This window comes from Euprymna scolopes, chromosome 26, assembly GCF_053919585.1.
Source record: "Euprymna scolopes isolate OS-2025 chromosome 26, ASM5391958v1, whole genome shotgun sequence".
In the NCBI taxonomy this organism is placed as follows: Eukaryota; Metazoa; Mollusca; class Cephalopoda; order Sepiida; family Sepiolidae; genus Euprymna; species Euprymna scolopes.
The window spans coordinates 73,159,098-73,182,074 of NC_136507.1; the positions used below are offsets into that span (position 1 = coordinate 73,159,098).

General features: G+C 35.6%; 1 protein-coding gene across 3 annotated transcripts in view; it reads right to left on the reverse strand.

The window, feature by feature from the left end:
- LOC145248184 (rhomboid-related protein 2-like) overlaps nucleotides 1-22,977 on the reverse strand; it is a 333,868-nt gene that overhangs the window by 160,032 nt on the left and 150,859 nt on the right. For all 3 annotated transcript variants that reach the window (XM_080110038.1, XM_080110036.1, XM_080110037.1), the window contains exon 3: nucleotides 6,960-6,983. In XM_080110038.1, coding sequence (XP_079966164.1) covers nucleotides 6,960-6,983 — 24 coding nt within the window. The remainder of the gene's footprint in view (nucleotides 1-6,959; nucleotides 6,984-22,977) is intronic.

Below are 22,977 nucleotides of genomic sequence, written 5' to 3' on the forward strand. Positions count from 1 at the left end.
AATGATGTCTCCCCTAGATTTAGATAGCAAGTGCGTGAAAAAAAAAGATGGCGTCTCCAATTTCAGCAATAAAGTGTAGAAACATCCCAGATTTTTATGGGTCGCTATTTTTGCCATAAATTGTTAGGTGAAAGTTTGTTTTTTTTTCAGGAAAACTTGCACTTTTTTTTGTTTTTAAAGAAAGTTGGTAGTAAACGTTTCTTTTTGAAAACAGAATTTGGTACTCCTTGGGCGTTGAGTTCCATGGCGACCAGCATTAAAAAAATACGCATCGCTCTCTTTTTGACACAAGCGCACGTAACACTTTTTTTTTTATTTACTGACGTTGTCGTAGTAACTAAACGATTATTTGTCACATTTATTTTGAAAAAAGTTTTACTCTTTATGAATATTAAAAGAAAAATGACTAAACATTTATTAATAATGCCTCACTTTTACAGACATTTGTTTTTAAATTTCTTTTTAAATGACGAGTTTTATCGACTTTTTTTTTTAATAGCATTTGTGGATGGGGGAAAAACGAAAAAAATAACTAAGTCATTTACTGACAATTTCTCGGTATCTTGACTTTGATAAAATTTATTTGTTAAAAATATTTGTAAAAGTGAGAAAGTGTAAATGTTTTTTTTTTTTTCGTTTTTTACCCATCCGCAAATGCTATTAAAAAAAGTCAATAAAAAGTCATTTAAAAAGAAATTAAAACAAATGTCAGCATACCCATCCGCAAATGCTATTAAAAAAAAAAGTCGATAAAAGTCGTCATTTAAAAAGAAATTTAAAAACAAATGTCTGTAAAAGTGAGGCATTATTAATAAATGTTTAGTAATTTTTCTTTTAATATTCATAAACAGTAAAACTTTTTTTCAAAATAATGTGACAGATAATCGTTTAGTTACTACGACAACGTTAGTAAATAAAAAAGTGTTATGTGCGCTTGCGTCAGGAAGGGAGTGACGCGTGTTTTTTATGCTAGTCGCCATGGAACTCAACGCCCAAGGAGTACCCTGAATTTTTATTATGAAAAGGAAAGATGAATGCTTTTTTTTTTTTTTTTTTTTTTTTTTATTCAATTTTCACCCCAAACAAGGCACAGTGCCACTTTGAAGCAGGGGGCTACTATTAGGGAATTAATTAGCGGGGTCATTATGAAGGGAGAAGAGTAGAAAGATGTTTGTTAACATTACACTTGAACTTCTGCATATCATTGCAGTTGGGAAAGCAGAATCCCGGAAGGGAGTTCCAAAGACCCGCAGTTCTGGGGAAGAAACTATTGGAGTAAAAGGCTTTCTTGCACCTAGGGATCTCCACTGTAAAGGGATGAGACTTAGTAGCTTGTCGGGTTTGTCGGGGGTAGTTACGTCGGGGAGGTACAAGTGTTTGCAGTTCGTCAGAGCATTCACCATTAAAGTATTTGTAGAACAGGCAGAGGGATGCAACATCTCGTCGATGGGACAGAGGTTGAAGCCTAGATGACAGTTCAGGACCTATCAGGTTTGCGACTCTTTTTTGAACCCTGTCCAGGAGCGAGAGACAAGCAGCAGATGCACCAGCCCAGATGTGACAACAGTACTCCATACATGGGCGAATGGTTGCCTTATAGAGGTATAGGATACTGGCAGGCGTAAGTAGTTTTCTAGCACGGTAGAGGGAGCCAACCTTCCTTGCAGCAGCCTTGGCAATGCTCTCAATGTATCTATTCCAGTTCATATTCCCTGTAAACGTTAGGCCGAGGAGTTTAAAAGAAGTACTTTCAGGCAATGTGTTCTTGGCCATTGCTATTGGTGGTAGAGAAGGTTTCTTGTAGTTATTGAAGGAAACAAGCTTAGTCTTAGCAGCATTGAATGAGACCAACCATTTTTGTCCCCATTCCACTACGGATTGGAGGTCATCCTCTAGTGTTTCTGCCATTTTCTTGGATATGTGTTCATTTGTTTTCCCCTCATATCTGTTATAGAGAGTGGTGTCATCGGCAAATATACCCATCTCCGAAACAATATTATCAGGGAGGTCGTTTATGAATATCAGGAACAATAGAGGTCCAAGGATAGACCCCTGAGGCACTCCCGCATTTATGTCATATTGTTTGGATGTACGTCCGTCGAGGACAACTTTGATTTTTCTATTACTTAAGAAGGATTTAATTACGTTATGAATTCTTCCAGTGATTCCATATGATCTAATTTTCCTTAGAAGACCATCGTGCCATACCCTGTCAAAAGCCTTAGATATATCAAGGGCCACCGCTCTACCCTCCCCTGTTTTATCCAATGAACGGTATATACGTTCAGAAACTACAGTTAAGATATCTGCTGTTGAACGGGCTTGCCTGAATCCATATTGTTTGTCAGTCAAGAGTTTAGCAGCTGTTAGGTGCTGGACTAGGGCTTTATTAACTAAGGACTCAAATATTTTGGCGAAAAGCGGGAGGAGGCTAATGGGGCGATAATTTAGTGGGTCAGTTCTTTCACCAGAATTCTTGAAGACTGGTACCACAGAGGCGGTTTTCCAGCAGTCGGGAAAACAAGATTCGTTAAGGCATTTATTGTAAAGTTTGGACAGAACTGGAGCAACCTCGGCAGAGCATTTTTTTAATAGCACAGCCGGGATGAGATCTGGTCCACATGCTTTAGAGGTGTCTAGGTTTTTTATAATAGCATGTACCTGAGAAGGGGTGATTTTCAAGTCGTCAAGTGTGGCGTCTGTTCGCAGAGGAAAATCAGGGAGTGAGTGGTGTACCGAGTTCAGTGTGGAGTTTGAGGCAAACCGACTGGCAAGCAGATTAGCCTTGTCAGTTGCCGTGCAAGCAACCTCATGATTGTTTGTTAGTGGGGGAATAATTGACTGTCCATTATTAACTACGCTGTTGTAGATTTTCCAAAAATCCCGGGTTCCTAATTTCTGTGCTTCGATGCGCTTTCTGGTGGTTTCAGAGTAATCTGACTTAGCTGTGTCTATCACTCTCTTACAATTATTTCTAGCTTCTATAAACTTCTGTTTATTTGAGCTGGACTTATGTCGGTTGAATCTGCGGAACGCATGCTGCCTTTGACAAATGGCAGCTGCACAAGCAGAAGTAAACCATTGGGGGGAGTGGGGCTTGCTATAGTATTTCCGTGCGGGAACATGTGCTTCAATAGCAGTTTTGAACCATTCAGTTGTCTCATTTGCACACTGTTCCGCTGGAAGAGTAAAGATATTTTGCCATGGGGCATCTCTGATGAGCTCCCTGATGGCTTCCCAATCAGCCTTTTTGTAATACCTCGTTGTTTTGAGTAGTGGGTCTTCAGTTTTAGGGCGAGAATTTAGGCTGATTTCTTGAACACTGTAAATAGTTAGATGAAAGTAGAGAAAAGTTACATTTTTTTTTCAAGAGACTGTACAAATTATTTTTTTGGTCAACAGATGTTAAGAAAATAAATAGAAAAAATACTCCCATCATTAATTAATTCTGCAAAAAAATAAATAAAGTGTTGGACAACGCTCGGCTGAATTCGGTCACCATGATGGCCGGTCGAACCCTAAACTAATTGGAATCCGGTGTGTGTGTGTGGGGGGGGGGTTAAATTCTGCATGAGTACCATTCTTTTTCATTTTGTCTTTTGTTCAATTTTTTGTGTGGGCTTTTAGCGCTAGCAAACTAACAAATTTAACCAAAATGCAAAAAGTTCAACAATTAAATAATTTTGCTCAGCTTCTAATACAGATCCTAGTAAATCAATCCCTCTTATTAGAACACTCAAGGGAAGGACGGAACCAAATTATTGCCAGTATGTTAGGGAGAGGTTCTATTTTTTATTTTTTTTTTACAATATTTTAAGCAGATTTGACACTCAGTTACCAGATTTTTATGGCTTGCTCGTTAACTTACGATAAAACTACCCTCTTGCACTTTAGGCAAATGGAAATTAGGAAGATAGAAAAGGAACAGCAGTTGTTTGACACCGGTTGAAATAATGCAATTTGATTGGATAGAGAAATTATGACGTCATTACTATGAAATATTGATAAAAATTGAAATTGTTGAAAAAGAATTGGAAAAGAATTTAATAATTAAGTATTTAATAATTAATAGTATTTTTAGAATTTAAAAAAATTTTTAAGTTAAGATAGAATTTAAGAATTTAAATTATTGTAAAAGAATTTAATAAGCATTTAATAATAGTATAAAAATAATTAATGTAGAAGCATTTTTAAAAGAGTTAAAGTCATTTAAAGTAACAATTCGATCGCTGATTTATAGGGAACTATTTTACTTTTATTTTAAATTAAAAAACATTAATTAGCTCTCTAGTTAAAAGAATTTTTTTAAAGTTCAGATAGAATTTAATTGAAAGTATTGTAAATAAGTATTTAATAATAGTATAAAAATAATTAATGTAGAAGTATTTTTAAAAGAGTTAAAGTCATTTAAGTAATAATTCGATCACTGACTTATAGTGAACTATTTATTTTCTAATTAATTAAAACTACACGTCAAAAATTGTTTATTTATAAAATGACGTCATAATTTCTCTATCCAATCAATGGCATTCTTTCAACCGGTGTTAGACGACTGCTGTTCCTTTTCTGTCTTCCTAATTTCCATTTGCCTAAAGTGCAAGAGGGCTGATAAAACTTGTGAAGTACGCGTTGGATTGTTGTAAAAATGGAATGGAAATTTAAATTTCGCTCTGTTTTAATTTTTTTTTTTTAATTGTGCTTCTCCCAAACAAATATAATCAAGAGAATAACATTTGTACTTTATGTATATAAAACACGAAATATTTAAAAAAAAAAAAAAAAAAATATATATATATTAACGAAAGAGAAATAATTCCATTTTTAAACGAAAAAAGTCAATTTGGTATATAAAAGTTCTGTTTAGTGATGTCACGTGATGGCACGCGGTGTAAAATAATTGTCCCCAAATAAAAAAAATGGCCCATCCGTACAAAGAAAACACCCTATTTATTATAGAAAAATTAAGTATAATGTTATAATTAAAAAGAGATATATAGAAACACGCATGGGTACAGTAAACATATTATACCAAAATGTGGAAGCCATCCGTCCAGTGGTTATTTAGACTATTAATTACGAACGAACCAAGAGTTACATTTATATATATAAACTTAATTTTTTAGAAATCAATTAATAAAGTGTGTTTTCTAAAAATCAATGTACTGCATTTTCTATAAATTAACTGCACTTTGTAATTTCAGTTCATTTTTATAAAAGTCAATGCCTAAAGTGCATTTTTATAAAAGAAAAGGACTAAAGTTCATATTTATAAAAGTCGACACAAGTCCATTTTTATAAAAGTTGATGACTCGAGTTTATTTTCATAAAATTCAATACCTAAAGTTCATTTTCATAAAATTCAATACCTAAAGTTCATTTTTGTAAAAGTCAATGATTAAAGTTCATTTTTGTAAAAGTCAATGATTAAAGTTCATTTTTGTAAAAGTCAATGATTAAAGTTCATTTTTTTGTAAAAGTCAATGACTATAATGCATTTTCTGATACGACAAATTTGACTGAAATGTTAAAGAAATAAACTTTTCTGTTGAGATATTTTATAATAATAAAATATTCGAATCATAGAATAAAAAAATAGAAAAAGACAGTAAACAAATATAAGTCTATTTTATTACTTGGCATTAAGATAAAAAGTAATGTGAAACCAATAAAAATAGTAGCCATACAGAATAAAATTCCCATAGGATTACATTAAAACACCAATTGATTACATTAGAAGTATTATTTGATTCCATTAAAAGCCCTACGTGATTACATTAAAACACACAACTTGATTAAAAGCATCAAGTGATTTGTAGTAGATGGATTTGCAACAAATATAAGCAGCCGCGAATTACTTCCTTCTTGGCTTGTCCAATCAGAAGTCAACTTTCAGCCATGTGACCGAGTTTATAAAGGCTTAAACCGGCAACATACTCTCCCTCTTTCTTCCCAGCTCTTGCTGACGGCACACCCCTCTGTTGAAGCATGACTTCGTCTGGGCCCTTTGGCCTTGGGCTAGCATGAATACAAACAAGCCAACATGGCCATCTCCACATGCGGTACATACACATACTCTCTTTTTACCACAGGACTCTATAATCTGTTGACCCCCTCCCCCTCGTCCATACATGGACTCACGCTCCGAATACCAACGTCAACAAGTATCCACTGAACACTCTTCTCTTTCAACAGGCCTGTATAATCATTAACGTCTCTTCACAGAAACTTTTTCCACGACTAACCCATTCACTATACAACCCGTTTTCTTATTCTTACTAACGAAGATAACAGATAAAGCTGTTTATTAAATGTTAGAATGAGACTTCTTTTCTCGTCTTCATTTCTACAGATGAAAAGGATCAGAAAGCAAGAAGAAAGGGCAAATGCACTTTGCTTAAAAAAGAAGAAAATACAAAATTGTTTTGTTTTTGTTTTTTTTTGTCCTGAATTTATTTCATTTTTCATCTATTGTCAACATTGAATCTTTCTTTAAATAAAATAGAATAAAATTCAGTGTTTATTTTTTTTTAAATATTGACATTGAAATATTTTCTTCCTTAACCTTTTATACCATTTCATTTCTCAACATTATTATGCATTACAACACAAATCTCACAAGTTTGACTTTTGTTGAATTACCTCCCCTGTTTATGACTTTTAAAAATGGCGTCGCTAGATAGTCACTCCTCCGATGCTTATAAAATTTGATTTGCTTTATTTAAAAACTAAACGACTTAATAGATTAACATGATTTTTAGAATATGATGTTTTTCTTCCGTCATAGATACATACATTATACATATTTAAAAAAAAAAAATGTTTTTAATATAGGTGGAATTCTGGACAAGTACCGTTAAAAAAAACACTGATGTTTACAAATAACAGGGAACTCTTCAGCCGCAAAACATTGAAGTACTAAAAGTCAAAATGCATGACGAAAAGAATGTTGATAAGCTTACCTTATCAAAGTGACTTTTCCATTGCTGTTGAACAAAGAGAAAAGAGTGTATGAATATAAGTTGCTTGGCAGATCAAATTAATATTTTATTATTATTATATAAGTTAGGTTGTTTTTCTCTGAAAGATGACTAATTTGGAAAATTATTTCAGCCATTATTTCTGAAAAGAGGACAATCGTTTCGCACATAGATATGGAGTGTGAGAAAAGAAAAAGAGATCGAAAGTAAGAAAAATAGTAAAAAAGAGAGAAAGTAGAGACAGAGAGAGTTAAAGAAAGAGGAGTTAGATAGATAGATAGATAGATAGATAGATAGATAGGAAAAGTGAGATAGATAAATAGATAGGAAGAGTGAGATGGGGAGATAGATAAAGAGAGAGAGAGAGAGAGAGAGAGAGAGAGAGAGAGAAAGAGATTAGTCAAGTTGTCTTGTTCTTTCTATTATGCTCTTTGCAAGAAAAATGAATTTCGTTTGAGATTCTTTCACAAAATAATTATTCCAGCTTGGAAAACAGGTGGGTCAAGAAAGAGGGAGTCCAGAGAGAAAAGGTAGAGAGAGAGAGAGAAAGAGAGAGAGAGAGGGGGGTAGAAAATGGGTAATAAACAATGAACAAGATCTGAAAAAATTTAAATACAATAGTTAGAAATCCATTAATCATGATACTCTTCTAAGCATATAGTATAGGAGAAAGGCACAAAGACAACTACTTCAATGCCTAATTTGCATAACTATTTTTAAACAGTTTATAACACACTAGCAAAGCTACCCACACTTACCCGGGACTTTGTTGTATGCTCCGGTACAAACTTCTACATTAATGTGAGCGTTGAACTGATGAAGGAGGACTCTGTTGTAGGGAACAATCAACTGATTTGTGATTTCTTGATGTTCATACCGACCATTTTTATTCATCCTTAGTGTACCAGTCTGGCCTCGATTTTCTGGTTTCCTTCGCCTGTACTTGAGATAAGAGACCTAGCCTTGGTTGGTACACTGAAGAAATTCTTTAGGGTACTTTTTGGAGCATTTGCTGTCTATCTTGGATTAAATGGCCCACAAGGTCCGTGCACCATATGTGTCATCGCTTTTGCATTGTCAGGGAAGAAGAGCATTGAATACCAAAAGTGAGGTCTACCGCATGCACACATCCTCACCTGGCAGGCCCAGAAGACAAAGTTCAACCAGAATAAATGGATCTCTGACGATATACAGATATATGTGTGCATGCAGCAGTCTTCTCTTTTGGTATTCAATGCTGTACACGACAGTCTTCAACTCGCCATATCCTCTTTTTTAATGCATTCCATTAGATTTTTTAGCTTCTGTCTAAAGACCCTGGCAACAATATCTGGACGATCCTAAGGTTCTTGTCCTTGAAGAAAATTTACTGTAATTTCCATTCACTTTGGATTTGTTGTGAAAGTGATGAAGAGGTCGGCTCAGCCCATTCACCAAACATAAGCCATGGCATCACTTTGGTGCTCAAACATATATTGAGGGCTTACTGTGTAAATTGCCAGAAGGACCACTCGTTGACCGATCTGTTCTGGACTTCCATCCTCCCGAAGAATTTAATCCCTCAAGTTGGCATAATTGTCAGCTCTCAAGGTCTGTTGCTCCCACCTCAGAAACTGTAAACGTTCTGTTTCAATCTTTCTGTACACATCCACCAGCCATTGTTGAAACAGCCTTTGATATCGCAGAAAATAGTTTCAAGGCCGAGTTATCAAATGGTAGGAATAAAACTGCTGTTGAGTAACTTTTCGTCCATTGGATGCCTTCATGTAGATGTCGTAAGATGGAGAACTATAGGGGTACATTAACGGGTACATTAAAGTATCGTTCAGAAGATGTAGTTCAGAGATCCTTTTCAATGTATTATTTTTAAAACGCAAGACAACATCTCGGTTTGCTGTTGGTTCATTCTCCATTAATATTCCAATCTCATACATTGTTGTTGGAGCATTGAATCGCCGTGGGTGCTCTTCTTGCGGCCTTTGGTGCTTTGTGTTCTTCCAAGTTTTCTTTTTCAATCCTCTCCTTCTCCTGATCAAGACATTCTCCGAAGCTTGACAGCCTAATTTGTCAACTGAAAACAACAGTTTTGAACGAATTTACTCTCACGTCCCTGACTATGTAGCACCTCTTCCAGACTATTCAAGAAGTAGATTTGAATAAACTTTGCCATCTTCAGGTAGCATAAAATTCCCAATTTTGTGGCAAATCTGGCCTCAGATTCTAAAAGAAGAATTCCACCAATGTAACACCGCATTTTCGTGACTACATGAAGTTATTGCAAAACAGTTGTTGTAACTAAGTGTATTTTGCAGCAACTCTTTAGAGATGGGACCTTTGCCTGAGAGAAAATCTTGCAGCAACTGAGGTAGTGGTGGAAAGCTATCAAGCACAACCTTGACAGAGGAACAGCAACAACCAGGGGCCTCTCCTTTAAATTTCACAGCTGAGCAATGCTGACATACTTTGTCCATTTTTCCTATGTCAGCTGTAGTGAGAGAGTCATTTTTGTTGTAGAGCAATCCTATTCTATTGAAATTTTCTATTTCTTGTTGTCTCAAAGCAGTAATCCGTTGTCTAGCTGCCTCTTTTTCTATCATTTTCTGGGGTAAAGTCATACTCTCTCTCCTTTCAGCCTCTCGCTTATGCCCTTCGGATAGGCGAAAGATTCGTTCGGTTTCTGAACACTCTCTCGTCTTTGAGCTTCTCTCAACTCACCTTGTATACGCCTTCTTTTGGTTTCCTCATCTGTTTCATTTACTCTTCGTCTTGCTTATCTCAACTGAACCCGTGTACGTCTTCTTGTTTTCTTTCATTTGCCTTTCCCGACAATCTCTTTGCCTTTCTTGAATTTCTTTTTGTGATGAATTTAACTGCCTTGCAGCATGTCTAGTTTTGTCAGCTTCACGTTGGGCTGCTCTTTCCAAATTTGTTAATTTTGATCTCCTTTCTCTTTGGCGTATTCTGTTGAGCTCCAGACGTCTTTCTCTATGTGAAGCGTTTTCATTGGAGCGATTTGCAGCAACTCTTTCGACAAGATTAGAAGCTAATAGTCTATGATTAGCTTCTAGCTTTGCCAATCTTTTTTCCTCCGTTTCATTTTTGTTTCGTTTGGGTGGCATCTTTAGTACGTATCTAAAAGGGGGATGTATCATCATAATATTTTCCAAAGAATTATATGCATCTCAAGAAAAAAGGATCCTTAATGATCCGTTACATTGTTTTTGGCAGCGTTATTTTTGGAAGGTCAAAGTTAGGAGATACAGTGCAATCAGTTTTGGCATATGTTAGGGACCACTATCATGCCAAATTTCATCAAGATTGGTTGAGAGGATAAGGGTGGAGGAGAGTGATCAGATTTAAATTCACAAAGAAATTGGCCGGCGCCATGCTGGCGAACCCCGGGATGGTGGCCATCCCAATTTTTTTTTTTTTTTTATATTAAATGAAAAGTTTATATTACTGTTTTTGGGGACGCGTATCTATGTATCATATTTCTTATAACCTTTTCTAATTTAAAGTTAGGTTGCATTTGATTGCAATGGGAATGTTAATGAAATTCGGGTTGTGTTATGTGATATTTTGCTGCAGCATAGATTTTATTTGTTGGCCTATGATATGATTAGGGAATCCATTATTAATAAGTACTTGTTTTATAAAGAGGTATAATTAAACAGAAGCTTTCTGCCGTCTTTAAATAATGTTATATATATATATATATATATATATATATATATGAGTAGCGGCGGGAGGGGGGGGGGTCCGGCTCTGCCCAGGCGTAAAATATACTTAAATAGGATATTTTAATTTGTCCAGAGTTCGTATATATTATTATAGAATCGTGATTTCAAAAGTAAAAAAAAAAACAAACAAGTATTTGAATGCCATCGGCTAGAATTGAAACCGAAGCTGTAGTATTCAAAGCTGGTAATGTTACCACTGTACCAACGTGACACACATATGAACTGATTAAAAATTAAAAATAAACTATGGTGAATGTACAAAATGTATAACGATTTTTCAATTTGGACCTATTTTTGATCCCTTAAAAACTATTTTAACCGGCTAAAGACCCATAAAAGAATGGTCCGCAAAAATTCCAAACATTTGAGGTCCCTAGCGCCGCTCTGTGACTTTTAGTTTTAGAGAAGATAGAGTTTTAAAATATGAAGACAGACATATATATATATATATATATATATATATATATATATATATATATACATACATACATACATACACACTAGCAAAAGTACTCGTCGTTGACTGGGTTCAAAAACAGCCTACAGAAAATGGACTCTGATTTATGAAAGTATGATAGGTTATGAAAAGGAAGGGTTGTAAATTTGGGTTGAATTTGGGGGTATCAAAACCAAAGCAAAATATAATGAAAGTAAAAATAAAATAGATAAACCCCATAATTTATTATACCATACCTGTTCACACTGAAAAACTTATCACAATATTCTGTGGATCTATATTAAAAAACCTTGTTAAACTTTGTAACATATTTCCATTCAATGGAGGTTAGGTGCGAACGAACACCCCATAATTATATTATACCATATTTCTTCAAACTGAAACACAATTATCAAAGTATACTTACGCAGATAGATATGAAAAGTCTTTATAAAAGTTTGTACCTATTTCCATTCTATGGAGGCCAGGCGCGAACACAGACCCCACAATTTTATTATACCATCTCTATTTAAGTTAAAACATACTTATCAAAATATTATGTACACCTATATCAAAAACACTTGTAAACGTTTTTTTTTTAATTTTCAAATTTTTTATTTCCATACTTTGTGGACCAGGTGCGAACGCAGACCCCCACAATTTTAATGAACCGCCGTTCTGCCAGATCAAACATACCCATTCCTGTGTTTCGATACATCTTCTATCATTATATGCAATAAGTTTTTTTAAAATAGTCAACCACATAGGAGCCTGTTTGTGACCAGACACACACACACACAGCTTTATATATAACAAATATTATTAAAGACGACAGAAAGCTTCTGTTTAATTACTTTGCTCCTAATGTAGCTATCGCTAGACGTCACATCCTTATTATGTTACCTAGCATCTTCTCTACTCTTCTGATGAGAAGCATTAGGCTTCGAAATACTACGGTATAAGGAGTTTTATTGAACCTGCACTCTTACTGGATGTATCATCCTTATTGAATAAACAAATAAATCTATGTACATTAATATATATTTTTATATTGTCGTTTTCTTCTTTTATTGATACTCTCTCTCTCATATATATATATATATATATATATATATATATATATATATATATATATATATATATATATAGGGTGTCCACAAAGTCACGCACCAATGAACTGAATTTGAATAAATTTTACTACTATAACTTTTTTAATTTTTTAACTTTTTTAATTAACATTGGTGCGTGACTTTGTGGCCACCCTATATATATATATATATATATATATATATATATATATATATATATATATATATAATATTAGTGATGGGACTATTAAATTCCAATATTTTTTCCGATTCCGATACAATTACCGATTCCATGCTAAATTCCCGATTCCGATTATTTATAAATCTCTAATTATTTAACTGTAAGAGTGTTATTTCCCCCGAATTTCATAAAAAAAAAACATTAAATATGCAGATATTTTCTTAAATGTCAAAATACACTTGTGGAGGATGATCTATCGATTTTAACTTTACTCGCAATTTAAAATCAATAAAAATTTATTATTTTATCATTCATTACAAGCAATGGAAGATTTTGGTTTAAACAAAATCAAATAAAAAAAAGACAATTAAAAGAATCGTTTTGGCATCGGAAAATAGGCATCAATTTTTCTGATTCCGATATCCCTAAATCTTTCGATTTTTTCGATTCCTGATTCCAATTAATCGTCTCAACACTAATATATATATAAACTGTGTCAATCGCTTTATTGCAGATTAGTAAAATATCAATATTTTACTAAATATACGTCACAAAAAAAAAATAAAAATTATATCATCAAACGACTGCTTTAAGGTTAGTCATTTCCAAAATTTTTATTCAAATTCATGCGATATTCACAAAGTTATATTTTATTCTTTATCAAGGAATTTCCACTGTCCATAAGAGACCTGTAAGGTCTCTTAAAATGTTGTTTTAGGTTAAAAAATACAATGTCTCATCTTGTGAACTTTACTTTTTATTATATTTTTCTGTCAAAGAATAATAAACAAGAGCATATTCTTGGTATAAGCGTCACATAAATTAATTATTTATCGAAATATCCACCATTTTTTTAAATAACTTAAAACAACTTTTTGTCCCCTGAGGAAGTCAATTGTTTGATCTTAAAAGGAGTTATGGCTCTAGCAACGTCAACTATCTTCCTCCAGAAGGCACTCTTTGAAGTAAATTGCTCTCCTTCATAAACTCCTCTTTTTAATATTGACCAGAGATATTCAATGAGGTTAAGGTCTGGAAAACACGATGGTCAGATCATAAGTGTTTCTCCAACGAATCCCATAGATTCAAGGAAGGCTGTGGTTGACCCAAACAGAATGGGGTGGTACATTGTCATGGATAAAAATCATCTGAAAGCGACATGACGATGGTAGGTCATCCAGTCATGTCGACAAATGATTATCCAAAAAGGCTGTGTACGCATTGCTGGTAAGCTTTACACACTCTGGTACTCGACATGGTCCAATCAACTTATCCCCAATGATTCCAACCCAAAACATGATGCCTACACCTCCTTACTGGCGATGAACTCTGTAATGGGTCAGAGTTTCGTTCGGGTTTCAAACTTTGATCCATCTATCCAGACCGTCAAGAGTAGCATGGGCGTCATCCCTAAATTCATGTAATTCTGTATCCAAGCCATTCGTTTTTCCCTATGTCGTTTGTTCAATGAAGGTCTTGGAAGAGATTTGATGTTCCTTGCAGGCTCATTCCAAATATTGTATCTGGTCTGCCTGGATCTTGGAGCGATTCCAATTTTTTCAAAAATGGAAGCACTGGTGCTGTTTGTATTTCGGTTGATTTCCCTACAAATTTTCCGAATATCACGATCTGAAAGGTTTCTCCTAGTGCCATTATTTTTCTGGATTTTGTGTTCGGGTTGTTCAAAAATGAGGCCAAGGTTCTTGGTCCCTTTCCAGCTCCATGGTTAAATCTTTGGACAATCCTTTTGCGAGTCCAGCAAATATCCTTTGCTTGTCAATAACCTTTAATCGCCTTATTTTCTGGCATTTTAAGAGATCTGCAATAAATCGATGGACAGTATAATTTCTTTGATTATAAATAAAATGCCATAACTTTGTGAATATAGCATGAATTTGAATAAAATTTTTAGAAAGAACTAATCTTAAAGCAATCCATTGATGGTACAATTTTCATTTTTTTGTGATGTATATTTAGTGAAATATTGATATTTTACTAATCTGCAATAAAGCGATTGACACAGTTTATATGTCAAAGACAGTTGCAGAAAAAAGCTTTTAGTGTTTTTTGCTATTATCTTTATCTTTAGCAGAGTTGAGAAGAGAGAGAGAGAGAGAGAGAGAGAGAGATAGAGACACACACAGACAGACAGACAGACAAACAGACATTATAAGCTGGTGACTTATATTGTTTTGTGTGTTACATGTGAATGAAGCGGGCTCTCCACTAACATTTGCATGAACATGTTTAATTAAATTGTGGCATCAAATACTATTCACGTCTTTTCTGACGGGATTCAAAGATAGCAGCAATCGAAAACATAACAAAAAGAAATCTATAAAAAGACAATTACACCTTGGAATAAAATAAAATAAAAAAAAAGTTGAATTGAGGTAATTAACAGCATTCACTTTCGATATAAAAAAAAGAAAATTCTACATGAAAAAAAATAAAATCCAACATTTTCATAGACGACTTACACATAAAGGTACTTGTGGGGATGACTGAAAGGAAGGAGTAAGTGAGGAATAATGAAGGGAGTAAGGAAAAAAGTAAGGAAAAAGTAAGGAAAAGAGTAAGAGTCTGTGGTAAGTAAGAGTTACACTTGCCTGTAATTGATGTGGGAAAATGAAGGTGGTGGTATTCATCTATCAGCGGTTGCATTTGAAACCCCATGTCTTTTTTTTTTTTTTTTTTTTACATAGGCATCACCACTTATCAAGGCCAAGAGGCCACTCGAGGATAAGGGTTAAAGAGTGTACAGTAGAAATTGGACAATATAATAATCGTTAATAATGGAAATTCGGTAAATTTGTTAACTTATATGGAGCGGCGGTTCATCAAAAACTTGTTTACGTTAGACTTGAAAACAACCATATTGTAGTCAGCTGGAAAGCAGGAAAACCGAAGACAATTCCACAGGCGTGCAGTTCTAAGAAAAAAGCTTTATTCATGGAATCTACGTTTAGGTTTAGGCACAGATAAAGAGTGGGGGAAATTATGAAAAGAGGAACAAGGCGATTAGCGGCTTATTCAAAGAATAATATGATAAGAAAGTTTAGGTTTTTGGTACGTACATTATTACTAGGGCTATGACAACAGCATATTCTTTTCAATGAAAAGAATATGCTGTTGTCCTAGCCCTAGCTCCAACTTAAAAAAAAAAAAAAAAAAAAAAAGATTGGATCATCAGAATGATTGCTGATTAATCTGATGTCGCTAAAGTAAAAAAGTCCCAGTTTAGTATTTTATCCATCTTGAAACGAACTGTTATGTCGGCCCATTGACTAAAACAGTACAATTTTAAATAAGTAGCATTCGTTTTTTGAAGAATATTTGGTACTTGTACAGTTTAATCCAGACATTAAAAAATTGAAAATATTGAAAAAAAAGTTATATTGTACGCACCTGTTATGGAATGAAGTTCTCTGAAAAAAAAAATTTCACTTAATTTGATCAAGTTTTTTTTTTTTACAGAGAAAAATCAAATTTTAATGAAATCAATTGTAGCCTGCCATCTTGTTTATTTCTCACACCAGGAGGGCCGTGCACCAAGGGAGATAATTCCATCACCGCTTAAAGTTTGTCAAAATTTGACGAGATTATTTTGAAACATGAGCAGAAAAAATACCTTCATAAATATTTTAGGATTTTTTCATTTATTTTACAGAGTTCCTCTGTCCTTTTTTTAATCCCTTTTTCATTTTGTCCTATGTTAATCCCTTTTTCGTTTAAAGGCACCCCCCTCCTCATCTGGAAAAAGAGGAACAAGATGATTAGCGGCTTATCCAAAGAATAATATGCTAAGAAAGTTTAGGTTTGCGATCGATCTCATTAAAATTTGATTTTCCTCTTTAACAACAACAACAATAACAACAACAACAAAAACTACTTGATCAAATCAAGTGAAATTTTTTTCCGGAGAACTTAATTCCATAACGGGTACGTACAATATAACATTTTTTTTTTTTCAATATTTCCATTTTGTAATGTTTTGATTAAACTGTATAAATACCGAATATTTAGCTGATAATAATTTTTTTAGGGTATGAATTAGTGTTGGGACGATTGATCGGAATCGGAAGCAGGAATTGGAAAAATCGGAAGATTTGGGGGGTATTGAAATCGGTATCAGTATCAGAATCGGAAAAATTGATGCCTATTTTCCAATGCCAAATCGATTCTTTTAATTGTCTTTTTTTATTTGATTTTGTTTAAAGTAAAATCTTCCATTGCTGGTAATAATGATAAAATAATAAATATTCATTGATTTTAAATTACAAGTAAAGCTTAAATCGATACATCATCCTCCACAAGTGTATTTTAACTTCTAGGAAAATATCTGCATATTTAACATGTTTACGAAAATCGGGGGAAATAACAATCTTATAGTTAAATAATTAGAGATTTATAAAGAATCGGAATCGGTAATTGTATCGGAATCGGGAAAAATATTGGAATCGTCCCATCACTAGTAAGAATTTAGTGAACATTTATTGTTTTAAAAAGAGACAATATTCGTTTTTTTTTATTTAAAGAATATTTGGTATTTGTTAAGATAAAGTCGACAGATCGACTTTTTAAAATATGTGGTTTAAGCAAAAACACAGTACTTACTTGTCGTGTCGAAAATAGTAATATATCCAAGTAAAAATTATTTATAATTAAAAGTAATTTTTATGGAAAATTGGGGGGAATTGCATTTTTCTTAGATGTGAACACCTTGAAGATTGCGAATACAGAGCGACATACTTATCTCCATTTTGCCCATTTTAATATTTTCCAACATTTGTAACCTATAGCGATATAATTTTTTTTTTTTTTTTTTACTAAAAACACAATAGCAGTTGTCCTACTCAAGGAATTTTCGTAATTTTTGGATAATTAAAAATAAAACTTGAAAAACAATAAAAATAAAATATGACTAGTTTCATGAATAAATATTTTTGAAATTTTTTGTTTTAAATTAGTAGAAACATTTTTTCGCGTGATTAAAAACTATGGTACTATTGCACGTTATGCACCAGTTATTATTTTTTTTTTGTTCAGGGTCAGGATTTAAGGTTAGGGTGGGGTTAGGGTAATTTTTTTTTGTAAAATTGCTACTTTTTTTTTGTTTTGTTTTTTTCAAAAAGTTGTAAGAATTGAAGTTTCGTGAATAAATAAGTTTTTTTTTTTAATAAATAGAAAGTTTTTTCTTCAAGAGAATTTTAAGGAAAACAAGTTATTTTAGGACTTTCTCTGGCGACTGTAGTAATTTATCAAGGCTGGTTCAATTAATTGTCGTGTGCTTTATTGTTATAACTAATTGAAATTAAAATCTAATTTTTTTTCTTCCAATTTTTTTCTTCCAATTTTTAAAAGTCGTTCGCTTTACTTTTTATTAGCTAAGTGTGATTTTTATCACTTTTTCATTGCCTGACCAACTTAACTAGCGCTTGGTATATTTTACAGGTTTAGCTACTTCCGGTCGAGCCCATGTAGTCATTTATGACAGACAATCCGGTACACAAGTTCAACAGTATCCAACGGACTATAACTTTTGTCTGTTTGTAACGGCATATATATATATATATATATATATATATATATATATATATTCGAATGGAGGATGTGAGGTTGCCTAAGCAGCTGTTTCATGGCGAGCTTAAGACTAGGAAACGTCCTCAACATCGAGCAAAAAAGCACTTCAAGGATTGCATAAAGACGATCTTAAAGCTTTCGAGATTCCTGTTCAGAACTGGGAGACTCTGGCAAAATACCGGCCCGAATGGAGAAGGCTAGTTAGAGGGGGATCTGAAATTTTTGCGAGGGAAAGAATCGATCATGCTGAACTCAAAAGAAACTTTTGGAAAGGCGATGTGTTTGTTTTGCCATTGAATTAAACAGTTGGAAATGTGAAATTTGTAATCACGTGCTCCTCTCAAAAGCGGCTTACATTAACTACAAAAAACACATGCCATGAACAGAGTAAGCAAAAAAAAAAAAAAAAAAAAAAAAACCGAGCCAGAAGTGAAACAAGTTTCAACATACAACGTTGTCTGCCATATGTATGGCAGACGGTGCAAGTCAAATGCTGGCCTGAAAAGTCCTCTTCTGGCCCATGGACGAGGTTTGGGTGCCGGTAACGATTAACCTGAAAATTATGATGAGGTTGGCGGGGAGCATTGGGATGGCTAACGTCTGTAAAGACGAAGCAATTGCTATATATATATATATATATATATATATATACATAATGATTACTTAATTTAATCACATAAATTAATATATGAAAATTTATGCGTAAATTAATATATGAAAATTTATGCGTAAATTTTAAGTATTCCCTACAACAGTGCTCAATACGTAGGTAGAGCTAGGTAGTAAGTTATAAAATATATATGGCAATTAAGCTACAAAGAATATTCCGCGTTTCATCCATGCAAGGATTCATCAGGTTTATATTTATAACTTACTACACACATATATATATATATATATATATAGAGAGAGAGAGAGAGAGAGAGAGAGAAAGAGAGAAAGAGAGAGAGAGACATACAGAGAGAGAAGAGAGAGAGAGAAATAAAAGAAGGAACAAATCGAATTATGTGTTCATCAACGTTTCGTCTTAATTTCAAGACTTCCTCTGGATGAATGATATTAAAAAACAAAACACGAATTCATCCAGAAGAAGCCTCGAAATATAGACGAAACATTGATGGACAGATAACTTGCTAGTTTGTCTTTACACCCCTCGACGTCTTTCTTTCTTGGACACTTTAATTCTAAACCCTTAATATAAGTTGATTTCAAATGTTTTCACCACCTCCCATTCCTTATATTAATGTAATGTAATCATCCTGACCCCTTCGTCCTTCTTCTGTCTTTCTTTCTTTCTTTTTTCTTTTTTCTTTTTCCATTTCCGTTGTCTTTTCCTTTCCCTCTTTACCTCTTTCTACTCTTCCCATTTATTCTGTTAAGTCCTGAAATTCTCTTTCCCCCTACCACCTCCTATTTTGAGGATAAAATGTCACTTAATGTCACCCCTCCCATTTAAATTTAACGTTTTTAATATTTTATTTTTATACATGTGGGAAAAATAGCTTACCATACAAATGTCCTTGTGTCTGTCTGTCCTGTGAGTCGTACGCATCGAGAAAGAAAGAGTCCATCATGGCAGCCGTGACGTTTTGTAGTGAATGAAGTCTCACGAGATCACGTGCATGTGCCTTATAAAAACAGGTCACTTGTCGGTGGGAAAGGAAGGAGAAATCATTTGACGTTTGAGAAGCGGCAAAATCAGTTGGAAGAATTTGTGTGAGCAGTGATTTTTGCCTGTTGATCGACTGCAAGCTATGTCGGCCATTTTTTTGCAATGGACAAGTTTGATCTGAGATTGATACCAGAGTTCGATGGCTCCTCCGCCGGACCCTCAGTAGTTGAATGGTGGGAAAAAGCTGAGCTTGTCTGCCGGCTTTGCAAAATAAAGGATCCCACGCTTGTCATCCCATTGAGGCTGACCAAGTGGGCATACTCAGTTTATCAACAGCTCGGGGATGAACCAACTCTGGAGGAGGTTAAGGAGGCACTATACGCTGCCTTTACCACGGACCGTTTTATTGCCTGGAGGCAGTTCACCGAACGACGGCTTGGATTGGATGAGACAGTGGACGTCTACCTGGCGGATTTAAAGAGATTAACTACGCCGTTTGGTGGAGTGACTGAATGCATATTAAGTTGTGACTCCCAGACAACACCAGCCAACTGCTACGAGCGTCGTCAAGGCTTAGCAAGATTGGGCTTCAGGAATTGTTGGCTAGAGCCCGCAATATTTTAAAAGAAAAAGACGCGAAGCCAGTGCTAGCAGCCGCAGAAGTATCTACTCCATTAGAAGATGGTGTAAGCTATTATAAATGTGGCGGGCCAAACCACTTTTCTAGGGACTGCCAAAGCCGAAGCAGTGTAAAGGACACGTCTGCTCAGGAAAAGCCAAGACGCATGTGTTGCTACCAGAGCAGCAAGCTAGGTCACGTAGCAAAGAGTTGTCCAGGAAACTGACAAGGGGAGTAAACTATAGCGCCAGTATTCTCCCCAGATCATTGACAAATAGGGCGCTACCCGCAGTGAGAGTGCGTGTGAATAGGCATGAATGCTTTGCGCTCGTAGACACAGGGTGCACGCAGACTCTCGTGTGCAAGGCATGTTGTGTAGTATGGGACAAGAGGATTCCAGTACTGACAGTCGGTGGGAGCACGCTAGCCTCTTGTGAAGTTACTGTTACTCGTACACGTGTCGGTGATGGGCCTACAATAACCGTACGAGGCCTGGTTGTGAGTGGGGACCTTCTTGAAAAGTTATGACCTGCTGTTAGGAATGGACATTATCAAAGAATTGGGTGGTGTCCGTATTGATGGTGAGGGTAAGGCACATTTCTCTAACACCTGCCTTGCTCTGGGTGCATCCATGAAACTGGAACAGCCTAACTTTCATGTGGAATTCGACCAGCATACGAGATCCTGGACAGTTTCTTGGAAATGGTCCGATGAGCAGCCATCCGTGAAGTTGTACAATAGGGTTCTGGAATATAAAATTCCCTCTGGAGTTCGTGAAGAATACGATAAGGATCTACAGACTTGGATACAAAATTGATGGCTAGTTCCCTATCCAGAGAAGGAATTGGGCCCCCCAAAGTGTCTGATCCCATTAATGGTGGTTATCCAGCATAATAAACAGAAGGTGAGGCCGGTACTCGACTATTGGGAACTAAATGAGCACATAAATCCTTTTACAGCCCGCTTGGATGTATGTACCGAGAAGTTGAGGGAATGGCGGCAAGTAGGATCTAATGTATCTATGCTGGATATTCGTAAAGCATACCTTCAAGTGCATGTCCATCAGTCACTATGGCCCTATCAAATGGTGCTCAACAAGGGAGAAAGGTATTGCTTAACCCGCATGGGATTTGGACTTAATGTGACACCATCAATTATGCAAAGGATTGTTGACGCTATATTGACTAAGGATGAGCGTATTCAGCGGGCAACATCTGCATATATTGACGATGTGTATGTGGATGAAGAAATTTTGCCTGCAACGCGCGTAAAAGAACATCTTCATAACTTTGGCCTTCTCAGCAAGGAACCAGAAAGGCTACAGGACGGTGCAAGAGTGCTCGATTTGCAGGTCTGGCAAGAAGATAATGTTCTGTGTTGGAAATGAGGCAATGAAATCCCAGGTATGCCCTGTGTTTTCATATGACGGAACGTATTTTCATTTTGTGGAAAGTTGGTTGGGCACCTAACTGTGGGTGGCTGGCTTCAAATTGCAGTGGCATTCATCAAACGGAGAGCCTCTGGACGCCGGATGGGTGACAAAATTCATGACACACCTCTCAATACAATAGTCAAAGAGGTCCTCACCAGAGTGCACAAAGAAGATCCAGCACGGGGCAGATGGTGTGTTGACAGCCAGGACCATAGTGTATGGGTTGACGCAAGCTCTCTTGCCATTGGCGTGTCGGTAGTCCATGATGGAGCCGTAGTAGAAGACGCTTGCTGGTTGCGCCCAGAAAAGGACTCCCAACACATAAACCTGGCAGAACTCAATGCAGTGATCAAGGGAATAAACTTGGCAATCCTTTGGAAGACAACCACCCTACGATTATTCACAGATTCTGCTTGCGTCCATAAGTGGATTTCAGATTCTCTTACCAGACGGGCTAGAGTGCGAACCAAAGCAACAAGCGAGATGCTGATCCGTCGACGGCTCAACACGATCATGAGCCTGGTGAATGAATATGCACTATCAATGGAGGTATCCCTGGTCAGATCCAGCATAAACAAAGCAGATTGTTTAACAAGGGTACCTCAAAGATGGCTTGATGCCATAAAAAGAACTGTTGAACCTACGCAACCTCACTGTGCAGCATCTATGATCCCTGGTCAATCTAATCAGATTAAGGAAATCCACCAACAAAGCAAGCATCCTGGAGTCAAGTGGACCCTACTTTTCGCTAAGTTGATTGAACCAGGAGTGCAAAGAGCAGACGTCATGGAAGTGGTCAAAAACTGCATGGAATGCCAGTCCATTGACCCGGCACCCGTTCACTGGGAAAAGGGGAAGTTGGAAGTTAGGAGCCACTGGAGCCGGCTAGCGATAGACATTACTCACCACAATGGCGAGGATTTCCTGACTCTCATCGATTGCGGTCCATCAAGGTTTGCCATATGGCATATGCTGCGTTGACAAGATACAGTCACTATTGTCCGTCAACTAAACAATATTTTCCTTGAACGTGGACCTCCAACAGAGATATTGCTTGACAATGGTGCTGCATTTACCAGTGAGCAGTTTAGGAAGTTTACTGACAGTTGGGAATACATCTGAGGTTTTGATGCGCCCATGTACCTAGTGGAAATGGGATCATTGAACGGAATCATCGAACCATCAAAACAATCGCAGCTAGATCAGGCTGCACAGTATTTGAGGCTGTTCATTTGTGCAATGTAACCCTGAAAGATGATGTTTCGCCCTCTATGGCACCAGCTGATACATTGCATAGGTATCACGTCAG